General features: G+C 48.6%; 6 protein-coding genes across 6 annotated transcripts; 3 read left to right on the top strand and 3 right to left on the bottom strand.

The window, feature by feature from the left end:
• Position 1: 1 nt before the first annotated feature.
• Positions 2–923, bottom strand: BT62DRAFT_984275 (uncharacterized protein). The gene is made up of 5 exons (XM_043189847.1): positions 896–923; positions 751–839; positions 670–692; positions 483–623; positions 2–433 (listed from the first exon to the last, which is right to left on the bottom strand). The coding sequence occupies exons 2-5, from the start codon at positions 813–815 to the stop codon at positions 45–47; spliced, it is 618 nt and encodes a 205-aa protein (XP_043044469.1). The 5' UTR covers positions 816–839; positions 896–923; the 3' UTR covers positions 2–44.
• Positions 924–1,508: 585 nt separating this feature from the next.
• Positions 1,509–2,686, top strand: BT62DRAFT_926631 (DUF1000-domain-containing protein). Its single transcript, XM_043185078.1, has 7 exons — positions 1,509–1,574; positions 1,624–1,915; positions 1,969–1,997; positions 2,048–2,141; positions 2,196–2,299; positions 2,345–2,453; positions 2,509–2,686. The coding sequence occupies exons 2-7, from the start codon at positions 1,715–1,717 to the stop codon at positions 2,611–2,613; spliced, it is 642 nt and encodes a 213-aa protein (XP_043044468.1). The 5' UTR covers positions 1,509–1,574; positions 1,624–1,714; the 3' UTR covers positions 2,614–2,686.
• Positions 2,687–2,803: 117 nt separating this feature from the next.
• Positions 2,804–5,855, top strand: BT62DRAFT_1000207 (putative atypical/PIKK/PI3K protein kinase; the record flags this gene model as incomplete). Its single annotated transcript, XM_043176626.1, has 11 exons — positions 2,804–2,877; positions 2,925–3,011; positions 3,064–3,165; positions 3,216–3,359; positions 3,406–3,526; positions 3,576–4,268; positions 4,319–4,585; positions 4,642–5,239; positions 5,289–5,363; positions 5,415–5,429; positions 5,482–5,855. 11 exons carry the CDS (start codon positions 2,804–2,806, stop codon positions 5,853–5,855), a joined length of 2,550 nt encoding a protein of 849 aa, XP_043044467.1.
• A 115-nt stretch (positions 5,856–5,970) lies between these two features.
• On the bottom strand, positions 5,971–7,370 carry BT62DRAFT_984272 (histidinol-phosphate aminotransferase). Its single transcript, XM_043189846.1, has 3 exons — positions 6,833–7,370; positions 6,518–6,777; positions 5,971–6,459 (listed from the first exon to the last, which is right to left on the bottom strand). The coding sequence occupies exons 1-3, from the start codon at positions 7,352–7,354 to the stop codon at positions 6,012–6,014; spliced, it is 1,230 nt and encodes a 409-aa protein (XP_043044466.1). The 5' UTR covers positions 7,355–7,370; the 3' UTR covers positions 5,971–6,011.
• A 79-nt stretch (positions 7,371–7,449) lies between these two features.
• Positions 7,450–10,268, top strand: BT62DRAFT_984271 (PLP-dependent transferase). Its single transcript, XM_043189845.1, has 5 exons — positions 7,450–7,645; positions 7,696–7,819; positions 7,870–7,972; positions 8,071–9,813; positions 9,872–10,268. Exons 1-5 carry the CDS (start codon positions 7,476–7,478, stop codon positions 10,090–10,092), a joined length of 2,361 nt encoding a protein of 786 aa, XP_043044465.1. The 5' UTR covers positions 7,450–7,475; the 3' UTR covers positions 10,093–10,268.
• Positions 10,029–11,622, bottom strand: BT62DRAFT_984270 (NAD(P)-binding protein; the record flags this gene model as incomplete). Its single annotated transcript, XM_043189844.1, has 10 exons — positions 10,029–10,308; positions 10,362–10,394; positions 10,445–10,629; positions 10,682–10,700; positions 10,754–10,789; positions 10,840–10,940; positions 10,993–11,072; positions 11,122–11,312; positions 11,361–11,392; positions 11,447–11,622. 10 exons carry the CDS (start codon positions 11,620–11,622, stop codon positions 10,220–10,222), a joined length of 942 nt encoding a protein of 313 aa, XP_043044464.1. The 3' UTR covers positions 10,029–10,219.
• Positions 11,623–11,739: the final 117 nt, after the last annotated feature.

Here is an 11,739-nt window from a genome sequence, read left to right as displayed (position 1 = left end):
TAGTCATACATGGTATTTATTTATTTATTTACTTCACAATCTAATTACTGAGTGTGTGTGCGAACGAACTCGACCAATTGCTGGACCATCTCAGGCGAGCATTTGTGGCGAACCCCTTCCTGTACAAAGACGCGCTTGACACCTTTTTCACCGACGACCAATCCATTCACAAAGGGCTCGCTAGCTGACCACGGAACAAGAGAATCATCAGCTCCGGACAGGACCAAGATCTTCTTGCCCAAGAAGGGATTCGATGAATCACTGGATCTGTATGCAGTGGAAGCCGGATCCGAGCGCTGTATCAGCACTAGGAGACTATCAGGCAGATATGATGATTTCTCTAGAGAAATCCCAAATTTCTCAGCTCGCGCTGAGATAAGAGTGAGATAGTCGGGACATCCAATGATAGGTATTCCAATGGTTAGTCGGGGATCTGCAGGTAAATTTGCAAGCAATTCACAAGTACAGGGTCGCCAGCTGACCTTGGCTCAAAGAGATCCAGGTAGAATGACCGCCAAGGCTGACACCAGCAACCCCCCACCCGGTGACTATGCGTTCCTGTTCAGGAAAGACATAGGCTGGTAGAAAATCGATGAGGAACGAGACGTCCCTGGCCGTTCCAGCTTTCAAGGCTAAGCTTGGACTCAATATACTAAGAGAGTGTCGTACTTTGTAAACTGTACATGTCTATTCTGTAACAATGATTGAGGAATAAGATATAGATAAAGAGGTATGAAGAGAGGCGCTTACGCATGCCGGTCATTGTTTTGGGTTGCTACCTTGCTCCAGCCCTCATTAGCCTTGGGGTCTACCATTCGATGACCATGATTTCTCTGGTCCTGTGAATAGGAGTTTGAGAAGACGATAGCGGAATCTCGAGCAGGCTGCAGCCTACAAATGTCACTACGTATAATTTACGCTGAGCATTACTATCTTTCTCCTGCAGTAAGCCACGGACGATCGAAGTGACATTTTGATCTTGGCAATGTCCATGTCGACCGTGAAGAACAAAAAGCACAAAGGCGGGTCTCGAGTCTGCCTCTTCATGCCTTGATAATACCTTGACCTCGAGTCCGCCAATGGCAAATGCCTGATTGTAAATGCCAGACATGGTGGTGGGGGAACAAGAGATATGTCATCGAATCCACCTTCCTATCCCAGTCATAACCTCCATTGGGGCGGGGAGGAGGAAAAAAAAAAAAAAAAAACAAGGTGAGTCGGCCATTGCTGAAGAGATGTCATGCTTATATTTTCAGACAGACCTACATTCGATTCAAAGAGCTGTATTGGTTCAAATACATTACATTATGGCAACGAGCGGTGGGATGACATCCCTTTCGTGTACTTGCGTTGCCCCCCGAGACCCAAGCCGCCTCTTTTCTAGTACCGAATCAGATTAACCCTTTCCGACCTTGCAAAATATGCCACGCGAAAGAATCTACTCCCAGAAGGTAGCAACAGCATATTTCTGGATACCTCCAAGAGCTCACTGGGACTGGAAAGAAGCTGCGCTATCGCAGGGTTGAATCCACAGAGGTGGCCTTTGTTTTTGCGCTCTACAGCAACTTCAAATCGTATGTGTCTGAAGAGGAACAGGACCGCGTTGCTGACATCCCCAAGCAGGAGCTGGATGGGCCCAGTCTCCGGCTACGTATGACGTCACTGATTGTACATATGGGCGTAGACAAACAATGGGCTTGGACCGACGTCGACCATGGCTCACCACCACAACGCCAGCTGCGGCCATGAAAGCAACGACCATGACCACGATGAACACATCCACGATACGTCCGACGCTGGTCCCAATGACAACCTCTTCATGCATATCGATCGCGCCAATGTCTTTGCGCTGAATGCTAATGGTAACGGTCCAGAGGTTATCAAACCTTGGCATGAACGAACCAGCGAGGAAAAGGTGATACCGAGCCCCTCAAGTTATCCGTCTTTTTGTAACAGAGGCCAAATCAGTCTTTGGAATCCGATTCCGATGACCAGCTGTATGTTTCCCAACAACCGCTCGTGGTGCCTCATCTCACGTAGCGTGTAGCATTCTGCGGATCCCATTTACTGGCTCTGTCAAGCTTCGCTCTCTGCTGCTGAAAACTGGACCGGCCGATCAGACGCCAGCGAAAGTGGCTATCGTAAGGCCTCGTCTTCCTTGCGTCCTGTATACTTCACCTTGATTCTTGCCCCAGTTTGCGAACGAGGATGCTCTGGACTTTGAAGATGTCAATGATAAGATGCCGATACAGGAATTCAACGTTGTTCAAAGCAGAGAGGTCGGAGAATACGCTGTCAAGTAGGTGAATCTCTTGGTAGATGTCACGAGTCCAACGTTTTACAGAGCGGCTAAATTTTCCAATGTTTCCTCTATCACTCTCTTCTTTCCGGCGTCTCAGGGTGCAGACACCACTAGAATTTACTATGTTGGATTTCTCGGCCATTGGACTGAGGTATGCTGCTTTTTTTGTTGCCCCCGGCTTCTATATTCATTTTTTGAATCCGTAGCGCAAATACAATCCTGTAATAACAGTATATGAAGCACAAGCTAACCTGGCCGACCATGAAAAGATTCAGGGAACAAATGACATTTTCAGCACTTCGCAGACGTAGAGTAGGGGAAGTTTGGAAGCCGGAAGCCAAATATGTATTCATCAAGTGTACTTTTTACTTCTTGTTGGTAGGGTACAGCTGTTGCTGTTGTGTGTCGATGCAATGATTATCAATATGTATGCCCATAATTAGGGGCAGATGCGTGCAGCAGCATCCCTAATTGGGCCTTGCCCTTTCTCTTTCCGCCACCATGGACAAGGACAACCGTGACGATTTTACCTTTGCTACCCTTTCTAATCTCAAGATGCCCGTCACGTTTCGAATGTAAGTGCCGCCCTGTCCTGTGTGCAATCGACTCAGCCCGGTAATAGAAACCAACTTGAGGGCATTCGACATCTTAGGTCCTTCACCGACCTGCTGGAGAAGCCAGAGCTGCGTTTTCACGGTGTTCAGTCTGCGTAAGTGGTGCCGGATACTGTTGCCCCAATTTCACTACATCCTAGGCTCAAGCACATTGTCAGATCTCTATGTAACCTGTCAGCTCATCGCGGACAACAAACCCCTCACCATTCCCTTTCGAACGGCATTCAAGGCATTCAAAAACTCATACACGTCCGTTGTATCTCTACACAGGTGATGCCCGCTTATTGATGACGCCGCAGGTGGAACGAGTGGATAACCCTCCCTATTCGATACTGTGACCTGCCACTCAATTCTCAGATAACTTTTACTGCATGGGATATCTCTGGGCCAAGAACAGCGGCACCTGTTGGAGGATCCACCTTTCGTCTCTTTGGGAAGAAATGGTGTGATTGGTGTTTCTGTTATTAGAGCGCGCCTGACATCAACTAGGACTTTGCGACGGGGGAAGCACCGTTTACTGCTCTGGCAAGGCGTGGAAGCCGATGGCTCTGCAGAAACAAGTACTCCAAGCAAGTACGGATCGAGGGACGAGATGGGAAGGCTGGAAAAGGTGCGTATGCTAGCCTCTCCCTGTGGTAGGGTTCTCATCCACCTTACAGCTCGTGAAGAAATACGAGCGTGGTGACCTTCCAAAATCAGATTGGCTTGACAAGATGACTTTTCGAAAGATGGAGGAAGTCCATGCCGCAGAGACCCAAAAATCCGATAATCTGTACCTCTACATTGATCTGCCTCGATTCGACTTCCCCGTAATATTCAATGAACCAGAGTTTCCTCCACAGCCAACGGCGTCCACTTCGTCGTCCGCACCTCCTCCGGCAACTCCCGTTGCCGGTGCAGCATCTTCATCAGCCACCCATGACTCTCATCATCTATGGAGCATCATCGATCCCGACATTGCTCGAGAAAATCCTGTGGAAGATAAACACCGTCGACTCGTTCGGAGTCACCGAAGTGGCCCGTACGACAGAGAACTTAAACCGAATGCCAAGATCCGTGACAGCATTGGAGAAATCCTCAATTACGCTCCTAGTCAACCTCTCAATTCCGAAGAGAAGGATCTCATATGGAAATTCCGCTTCTACCTTGCACGCGACAAGAGAGGTCTTACCAAGTTCCTCAATTCCGTGACGTGGCGCGATCCATCAGAAGTGAAACAAGCAGTAGAAGAACTTTTACCTCAATGGACAGAAATTGATACAGACGACGCCCTGGAGCTGCTTGGTCCTGGTACAGTGGATTCTCGTGTGAGAGCATTCGCTGTTAAGCAACTGAATAGAGCAGATGACGATGTAAGCGTACAATTCTTGGCTTTATCACAACCTAATGTGGACTCGTACAGGAACTACTCTTATATTTGTTGCAATTGGTACAAGCTCTGAAGTTTGAAAGTGCAGCTAGTGATGCGCGGTCATCGAGATCAGTCTCCAGCGCAATTTCGTACGATGATAGTGGCCTCACCGACTTCCTCATAGCCCGTGGAGTGCAGAACCCTATCCTTGGTAACAGGTTATATTGGTATCTCATGGTGGAGGTAGCCCTTGAAGACAAGGTGATTTCGAAGATGTATGGACGCGTTGTGTTCAAGTTCATGAACAAGATCTTAGAAGTGAGCTTGTCGCCAGACTTTCTTCCTATTCTTTTCTAAATGATTTTTATTGCCAGTCACCTGATGGCTCTAACCGTCGCGAACTAATGCGACGGCAAGGCCAGCTTGTTGAAACACTGGCCAAGCGTGCCAAGGAGCTTCGTACGTCCAAGGATCCTCGACCGAAGAAGATTGAAAAGCTTCGTTCGATCATCAACGACTCAAAGAATGGTCTGAACTCTATACCCCCACTCCCCCTTCCTGTCAACGCTCGCATCGAAATCACAGGTATCATCGCGGAAAAGTCGTCGGTGTTCAAGTCCAATTTGTATCCAATGTTGCTTAATTTCCAGAGCTCCAACGGCTCAGAATATCCTGTGATCTTCAAGGATGGCGATGATATGCGGCAAGATCAGCTTGTCATACAGCTCTTTACACTGATGGATCGTTTGTTGAGGAAGGAGAATCTGGATTTGAAGTTGAGTCCGTATGATGTGTTAGCGACGGGTCCGTTGCAGGGAATGGTGCAGTACATCCCTAGCAAGACGATTGCTGCCATTGTTAGCGAGCATGGGAACCTGCTCAATTACCTTCGCGCAAATTATCCAGATGAGGGAAGTGTCGGGACGTCGGGAGTGGAGCCAGGTGTGGTTGATACTTTTGTACGGAGTTGTGGTGCGCTTTTGAGTTGGTTCGCTAAACCGGTTCTGAAGATATTGTTTAGCCGGCTACTGTGTGGTGACCTACTTGCTCGGTGTGGGCGATCGCCATTTGGATAACCTTTTGGTAGCCTCCGATGGTGCGTATGGTTTGGTACATTACTTTCTACCATCTAATCTTGATCTTCTAGGGCACTTTTTCCATGGTAAGCAACATATCCTATTTGGTGTTTTACGTTTTTATTTACCGAATTGCAGTCGACTTTGGATACATCCTAGGACGAGATCCCAAACCCTTCCCACCTGCCGTCAAAGTCTGCAAAGAAATGGTTGATGGGATGGGAGGCGCACAGTCACCCCATTATGCCCGCTTCAAGAACTTTTGCTTTACGGCGTTCTCGATCCTACGAAAGAATGCGAACCTCATACTGAACTTGGTGTCATTGATGGTGGATGCTAACATACCGGATATCAAGCACCGGGATGTACATGAGCAATTGCAGGAAAAATTTCGGCTAGATCTTACAGAGGAGGAGGCGATTAAACATTTCGAGACTTTGTTGAATGAGACGTCGTATATTACGGTGGTGTTGGATCGGATTCATGACTTGGCTCAGTATTGGAGGAGTTGATCGCTCTGCATTGCTACATATTTGTATTCTTACTCCTAATCTATAGAACCTCAAATGTTCAATTGTTGGACGTCTAAGAGGATGGCTTATCTTTTTCGACTCTGGAGACTGAATTATGTCAGATCATCTATTGTATTTCTATAGTTCCTGGTATTCTTACAACTGTTGAAGTACTTCTGAAAGCTTTCTAACGACTACCCCATTCTCTTCCTCGCTCCCGATCGTAATTCTAAGACAACCTTCGCATCCTGGCTCATTGCCTCTAAATCGGACGACAACACCATTCTCCTCTGCTAACGACTTGTAAACCTTCTGCGACCTGAAATTGTCAGGTTTGGTACCATCTTTGGATAAGACCGGAACCACGATAAAGTTGGCGTCGTTACCACCAATGGAAGGTCCTAGCCCGGCGCGGGTGGACAATGATTGGAGAAGTTTAGTCCGGGAAGCGATGAGGGTATTTATCTTGGATTGCATCGTATCCACTGCTGAGGGAGAAAGGGCAGATAATGCAAGGTGGGCGGTGGGTGTGGATATATTGTAAGGTGCTTTGGTATTCGAGAGAATTTGTATTAATGGTGGTTGGGCGATGGCTATACCTAAACTGCCGAACAGGCGGTGAGTTTGGCCTTAGATGTATGGATAGAAAGGCATAGGCATACCGAATAGCTGCAAGACCGAAGCTTTTACTGACGGTTTGCATAACGCACAAGTTCGCGTATTCTCTGACGAGAGATACTGCACTTGCACCAGCGCCGGCGAAATCGATATAGGCTTCATCTACAATGACGATGCCCTTGAAGCCTGGATAATCAAGTATTTCCCGTATAGAGGATAGAGGAATGAGGGTTCCTGTAGGATTTCCGGGGGAGCACAAGAAAATCAGTTTGATGGAAGGATCCGCATCTACTGCTTTCTTAACCTGTTCAGTGTAATCAGATCAGTGTTAAACACATTACAGCAGAAAACACTCATACTTCGTCAACCTTCACGCTGAACCGTCCAGCAGTTCCGCCTTCTCCTTTGGCACCACTTAGCTCAAGAGGGACCTTGACGATGCCGATATCATTCACCTGAGCACAGACAGCGTACATGCCATAGGTCGGCGGGGTAATCAGGATCTTCTCTCGCTCCGGCGCGACACAGACACGCATGAGGAGGTCGATGACTTCATCTGAGCCCACGCCGAGGAAGACATGATCAACGCCAGGGATTGAACGCATGGCTGCTATTCGTTCCTTTATGGGATCGTGGGATGGGTCAGGATACCGGTGAAGATTGAGCTCAAGGGTAGTATTTATCTCTGATTCATCGGTTGCAGGTGACATAGAGTGCCCCAGGGCATTTTCGTTTGCATCGAGCAAGATTCCCTCTTTGTAGTCATCTCGGGCACAACGGTACGGGTGCAAGGACAGAATATTTGGTCGGATGACCTTTTCAATGTCGAAATGGGCCGGGCCCGTTGATTTGAATGATTCCGGGAGGCCAAGGATGGTCATGGTGGTGGGGGGAAGGAAAGGAAAGGGAAAAAAAGGAAAGAAACTCGGGTCACGATAAGATTAAAATTTGCATCTAATCTTATCTTCCCTTGTCTCCGACTACGACGACGCCAGGCGGTCGATGTCACTTCTTTTCAAGCATCTACGCGTCCACCAAGTGTTTGGCGCGAATACAGACGTTGGAAAAACCATATTGACGTCGGCGCTGGCTCGAGCATCGGCGGCAGCTGGAAAATCTGTCTTTTATTTGAAGCCGGTTAGTACCGGCGACGTCAAGAGTGCTGATGTCGAGTAAGTAACTTGCTTTTTTTCGTCATTCTTTCTAAATGCATTCTATCCAGGCATATAAAACGGTATTCTGGTTCCTTCAAAGATCGTATCCATGCAGATTGTCTGTACCAGTACCAAGAACCTGTGAGCCCACACCTCGCAGCCAGTCTCGCAACCGGCAACGATGAAACCCAAGTATAGATTGCTATTGAGTGGCGGCTATCTGTGGACTGATTTCCCTCCAGATTCCCTCAGACCAGACGGTCGTGAACTCTATTGCCCATCACATTAGACAGTGCGCTACAGCGTCGCCGTATCCTTCCCACATGTACGTGGAAACCGCTGGAGGTGAGAATTAATCTTTGGACAGTGAGTGTCGGCACATAATTTCCTGCCTTTTCTCGTCTGTTCACGTTTTCTTACCTTGTGCTAACGCTTGGTTCCAGGCGTACATAGTCCTACTCTTTCCGGCACGACGCAACTGGATTGCTACCGGCCTCTTTTTCTTCCCACCATTCTAATCGGCGATTCCAAGCTGGGCGGCATCTCGTCCACTATTTCTGCCTACGAATCACTTGTCCTCCGCGGTTTCCTGGTCGATGCTATCCTGCTTTTCCGCGATGAGTATTATCGCAACTGGGAATATTTGAAGCCATACTTTGCCGATCGTGGAGTACATGTTTCAACTGTAAACGCGCCTCCTCCCTTACTTCCCAATACGTCCCAGAATCACGCGTCTACTGAAGAATATTATCATTCTCTCCTCACTAAGGACGACGAAAACGGTATTTTATCGAGCATCGAGCACCTGGATACTTGTCACAAGAATAGGTTGGACGAGTTAGAATCAATGCCCCGTCGTACCCTCGACTCAATCTGGTGGCCATTCGTCCAGCATTCACATTATCAAACAGAACAAGACGTCAATGTCATTGATAGCGCGTACTCGGACTTCTTCACCGTCCTCCACCAATCTTCACCGTCGTCCTCCATTTTGCAGCCCCAGTTTGATGGATCGGCGTCCTGGTGGACACAAGCTTTTGGCCACACCCAGCCTGCTCTTACTTTGGCTGCTGCGAGGGCGAGTGGACGATATGGACATGTTATGTTCCCCAGAGCCACCCATCTCCCTGCTCTCCGGCTTGCCGAGCGATTGGTAAAGGATGGCCCAGGCAAAGGATGGGCATCGAAGGCCTTTTTCTCTGATGATGGCTCGACTGGAATGGAGATTGCTCTCAAAATGGCTTTACGTGCGTTCACAGTCCGGGAAGGAAGGGAATTTGATGACGCACAAAAGAAGTCATTAGGCATCCTCGGGTTGAAAGGGAGCTACCACGGGGACACTATTGGCTCGATGAATGCCTGTGAGGAGAGTGTTTATACGTGCGAGTGGCATCATGCGAAAGGCTATTGGCTCGATCCCCCTACGGTCTCCATGCGTCAAGGGAAAGTTGTAATATCCGTTCCTTCCGCAATTACCTCGGAAACATCGACCATCCAGGGCGACTCGTTGGCCTGGGTTTACGACGTCTCTGCTAGGTTGGGCACGCCCCTTGCGCGCTCTTACAAGGGACATATCGAGAAAACGCTGGAAACCCTCAGGCGTAAAGGACAGACGCTCGGCGCCCTCGTGTTGGAGCCTTTGGTCATGGGAGCAGGAGGGATGCTATTCATTGATCCCTTGTTCCAGCGGGTCCTGATCGACGTTGTTCGTGGACCCTCATCATCTTCATGGTCAGGTCTCCCAGTCATATTCGACGAGGTTTTCGTCGGGTTATATCGAATCGGTATGGAGAGCACCACCTCTATCCTTGGCGTCAGTCCCGATATTTCCGTCAACGCTAAGATCCTTACGGGTGGTTTACTGCCTCTCGCGGTGACCCTGGCTTCAAACTCGATCTATGAGGCATTCCTCAGTGACAAGAAAGCGGATGCACTTCTTCATGGCCACTCCTATACAGCTCATGCGATGGGGTGCGAGGTCGCGAACGAGACGTTGAAGATGATTGATAGTCTTTCGAGGAGTGATGCGTGGAAGGAGGCTCGCGCTGAGTGGAAGAGCAAGGGTGACTCTGTTTGGAGTTTCTGGGATCCGATGTTTATAGAGACAGTGTCCAGGATGGATAATGTGGCAGAGGTAATGACTCTAGGGACGGTGCTTGCGATTAAGATCCGAGACGACGCTGCAGGTGAGCTCGAAATTTTAAATCCTTTTCCTATTCGTATAGTTGTTGACCCTCCTCTCAGGGTACAGTTCACATTCAGCAGAGATCGTGTTTCGTCCGATAGATCAACATGATGACGGAGGGAACGGCTTCTCTGCAGCACCTGGGGGAGCCCCGTTCGGTGTGCATTTCCGTACACTGGGTGACGTGGCGTACTTTATGACGAGTTTGAACACCTCATCAGCTGTTCTGCGTTCTCTTGAAGACAGAATTTGGACAATACTACAGCAACATTCATCATGATGTAGGTGGAAAAAAAAAACGACTACTCCTGCGCGTTGCATGTAGACCAGCCGACTGCGGTATCGACCGATATCGCACACTAGAGCGTATTGTATGTATGAAGTCATAAATACCAAATACCATCCTACTACGTCCATCGTCCCGGAACGACAGGAACCGATGCCGAAAGACCCCCGTCGATGGCTATATTTTGTCCATTAACATAGCTGGAGTCGTCTATTTTATCATCTTCAGAATCCAACCAGACAGTGACTAAAAGGGTGGTGTACCTGAAGCAAGATACACAGCCAATGGTGCGATTTCTAATACATCAAAATTAGGGCCAGTATAATTGGAGATGGTGAATCTATACCTTCGGCGATAGCATAGCGACCAAGCGCACTAAGTTGTCCCAGCTTACTATCAGTGCCTTTGCCCCTCGCAAAATCGAAAGTCGTGGTCGTCATCGCAGTCTCAATGAGACCGGGGCATACGGAATTTACTCGGATATCTGTTTTTTGGAGCTGATAGGACGAAGTCTTGGCGATAGAGTTGACACTTTGAGGAGGATGATTAGGCGTGGCATAGCAAGCTGTATGGATGAGCTTACGCAGCCTTGCTGGCGCTGTCTGGCGGGGAAGTATTATACCTGCTGGACACGGTGATTGTGATCAAGACTTACAATCCACGGGACCAGCACCGGAGCGTATACCAGCAACTATAAATGGGATGAGGTATGCTTTGTTAGATTCTGTCACGTAGGCTTACCGGATGCGGTGAGAATGATGCTCCCTGAGCTCACCTGTTTGCCTTTGGATGGATTGGTCTTCTTCATTGCGGCGGAAGCATACTTGACTGCCAAAAAGCATCTAGTATAGTGATAAATGTCAAGGCATCATTGCAACAGAGGGTCTGACGGACGAGAGTGAGTTGACTTTGATGGTATTCATGAAATCCTCGGTGGTTATCTGGGAGACATGTTTCATGGATGCGATGCCTGCCTGTGTGAATATGAGGCCGATAACATGGGGCGAAATGCTGAGAGGCTACATTTGCGAAAAACACGTCCAAGCGGCCTTCCTCTTCCAATGCTTGATTGCACACGCCTAAAATCGCAGCTTCGTCTGAGGCATCCGCTTGCAATGTCGTAGCCTTGACGTCTGGATACTTTGTCTCAATCGTTTCCTTGAGATTAGAAAGGTTGGTAGGATCAAAGTCGATGAGGTAGAGATGCTTGGCGCCTGTAATTAGGTTAGCCAGTGGACTTGTGCTTGGATATCATCTCTAACCTTCGTGCGCGAACAACAGCGCCGAGGCCCGTCTATAGTATATAAATGATGGGAGCTGCAAGAGCATACAAGTCGACGATACGCACCCAATACCCTTCAGCGACCCGACCCCGGTGATGATGCATACTTTGTTGTTTAGCTTCCCTGCTCTCGGCGCCTGAGTGAAGTGTGAGCGTATACTGTCAAGACGAGCGTTGACAGTCTTTGCATAGTCCTTGCTGTCAATTTGTCGTACTTGGTCGTATCCGCTGCCCTTTGCCATGGCCGTCGACACGAAGGATGGTTGCCATATATCATCATCAGGTTATAAGCGAGAGCCTGAGAGTCACCGGCACCGGTTAACTTGTCTCAACCGGCGGAAATGTAAGCGCAAGCCGAC

The sequence above is a fragment of the Guyanagaster necrorhizus genome (genome assembly GCF_019112545.1).
Source record: "Guyanagaster necrorhizus MCA 3950 unplaced genomic scaffold BT62scaffold_3, whole genome shotgun sequence".
Classification (NCBI taxonomy): Eukaryota; Fungi; Basidiomycota; class Agaricomycetes; order Agaricales; family Physalacriaceae; genus Guyanagaster; species Guyanagaster necrorhizus.
The sequence above is the reverse complement of the archived record's forward strand: the minus strand, read 5'-3'. Positions and strand labels throughout refer to the sequence as shown.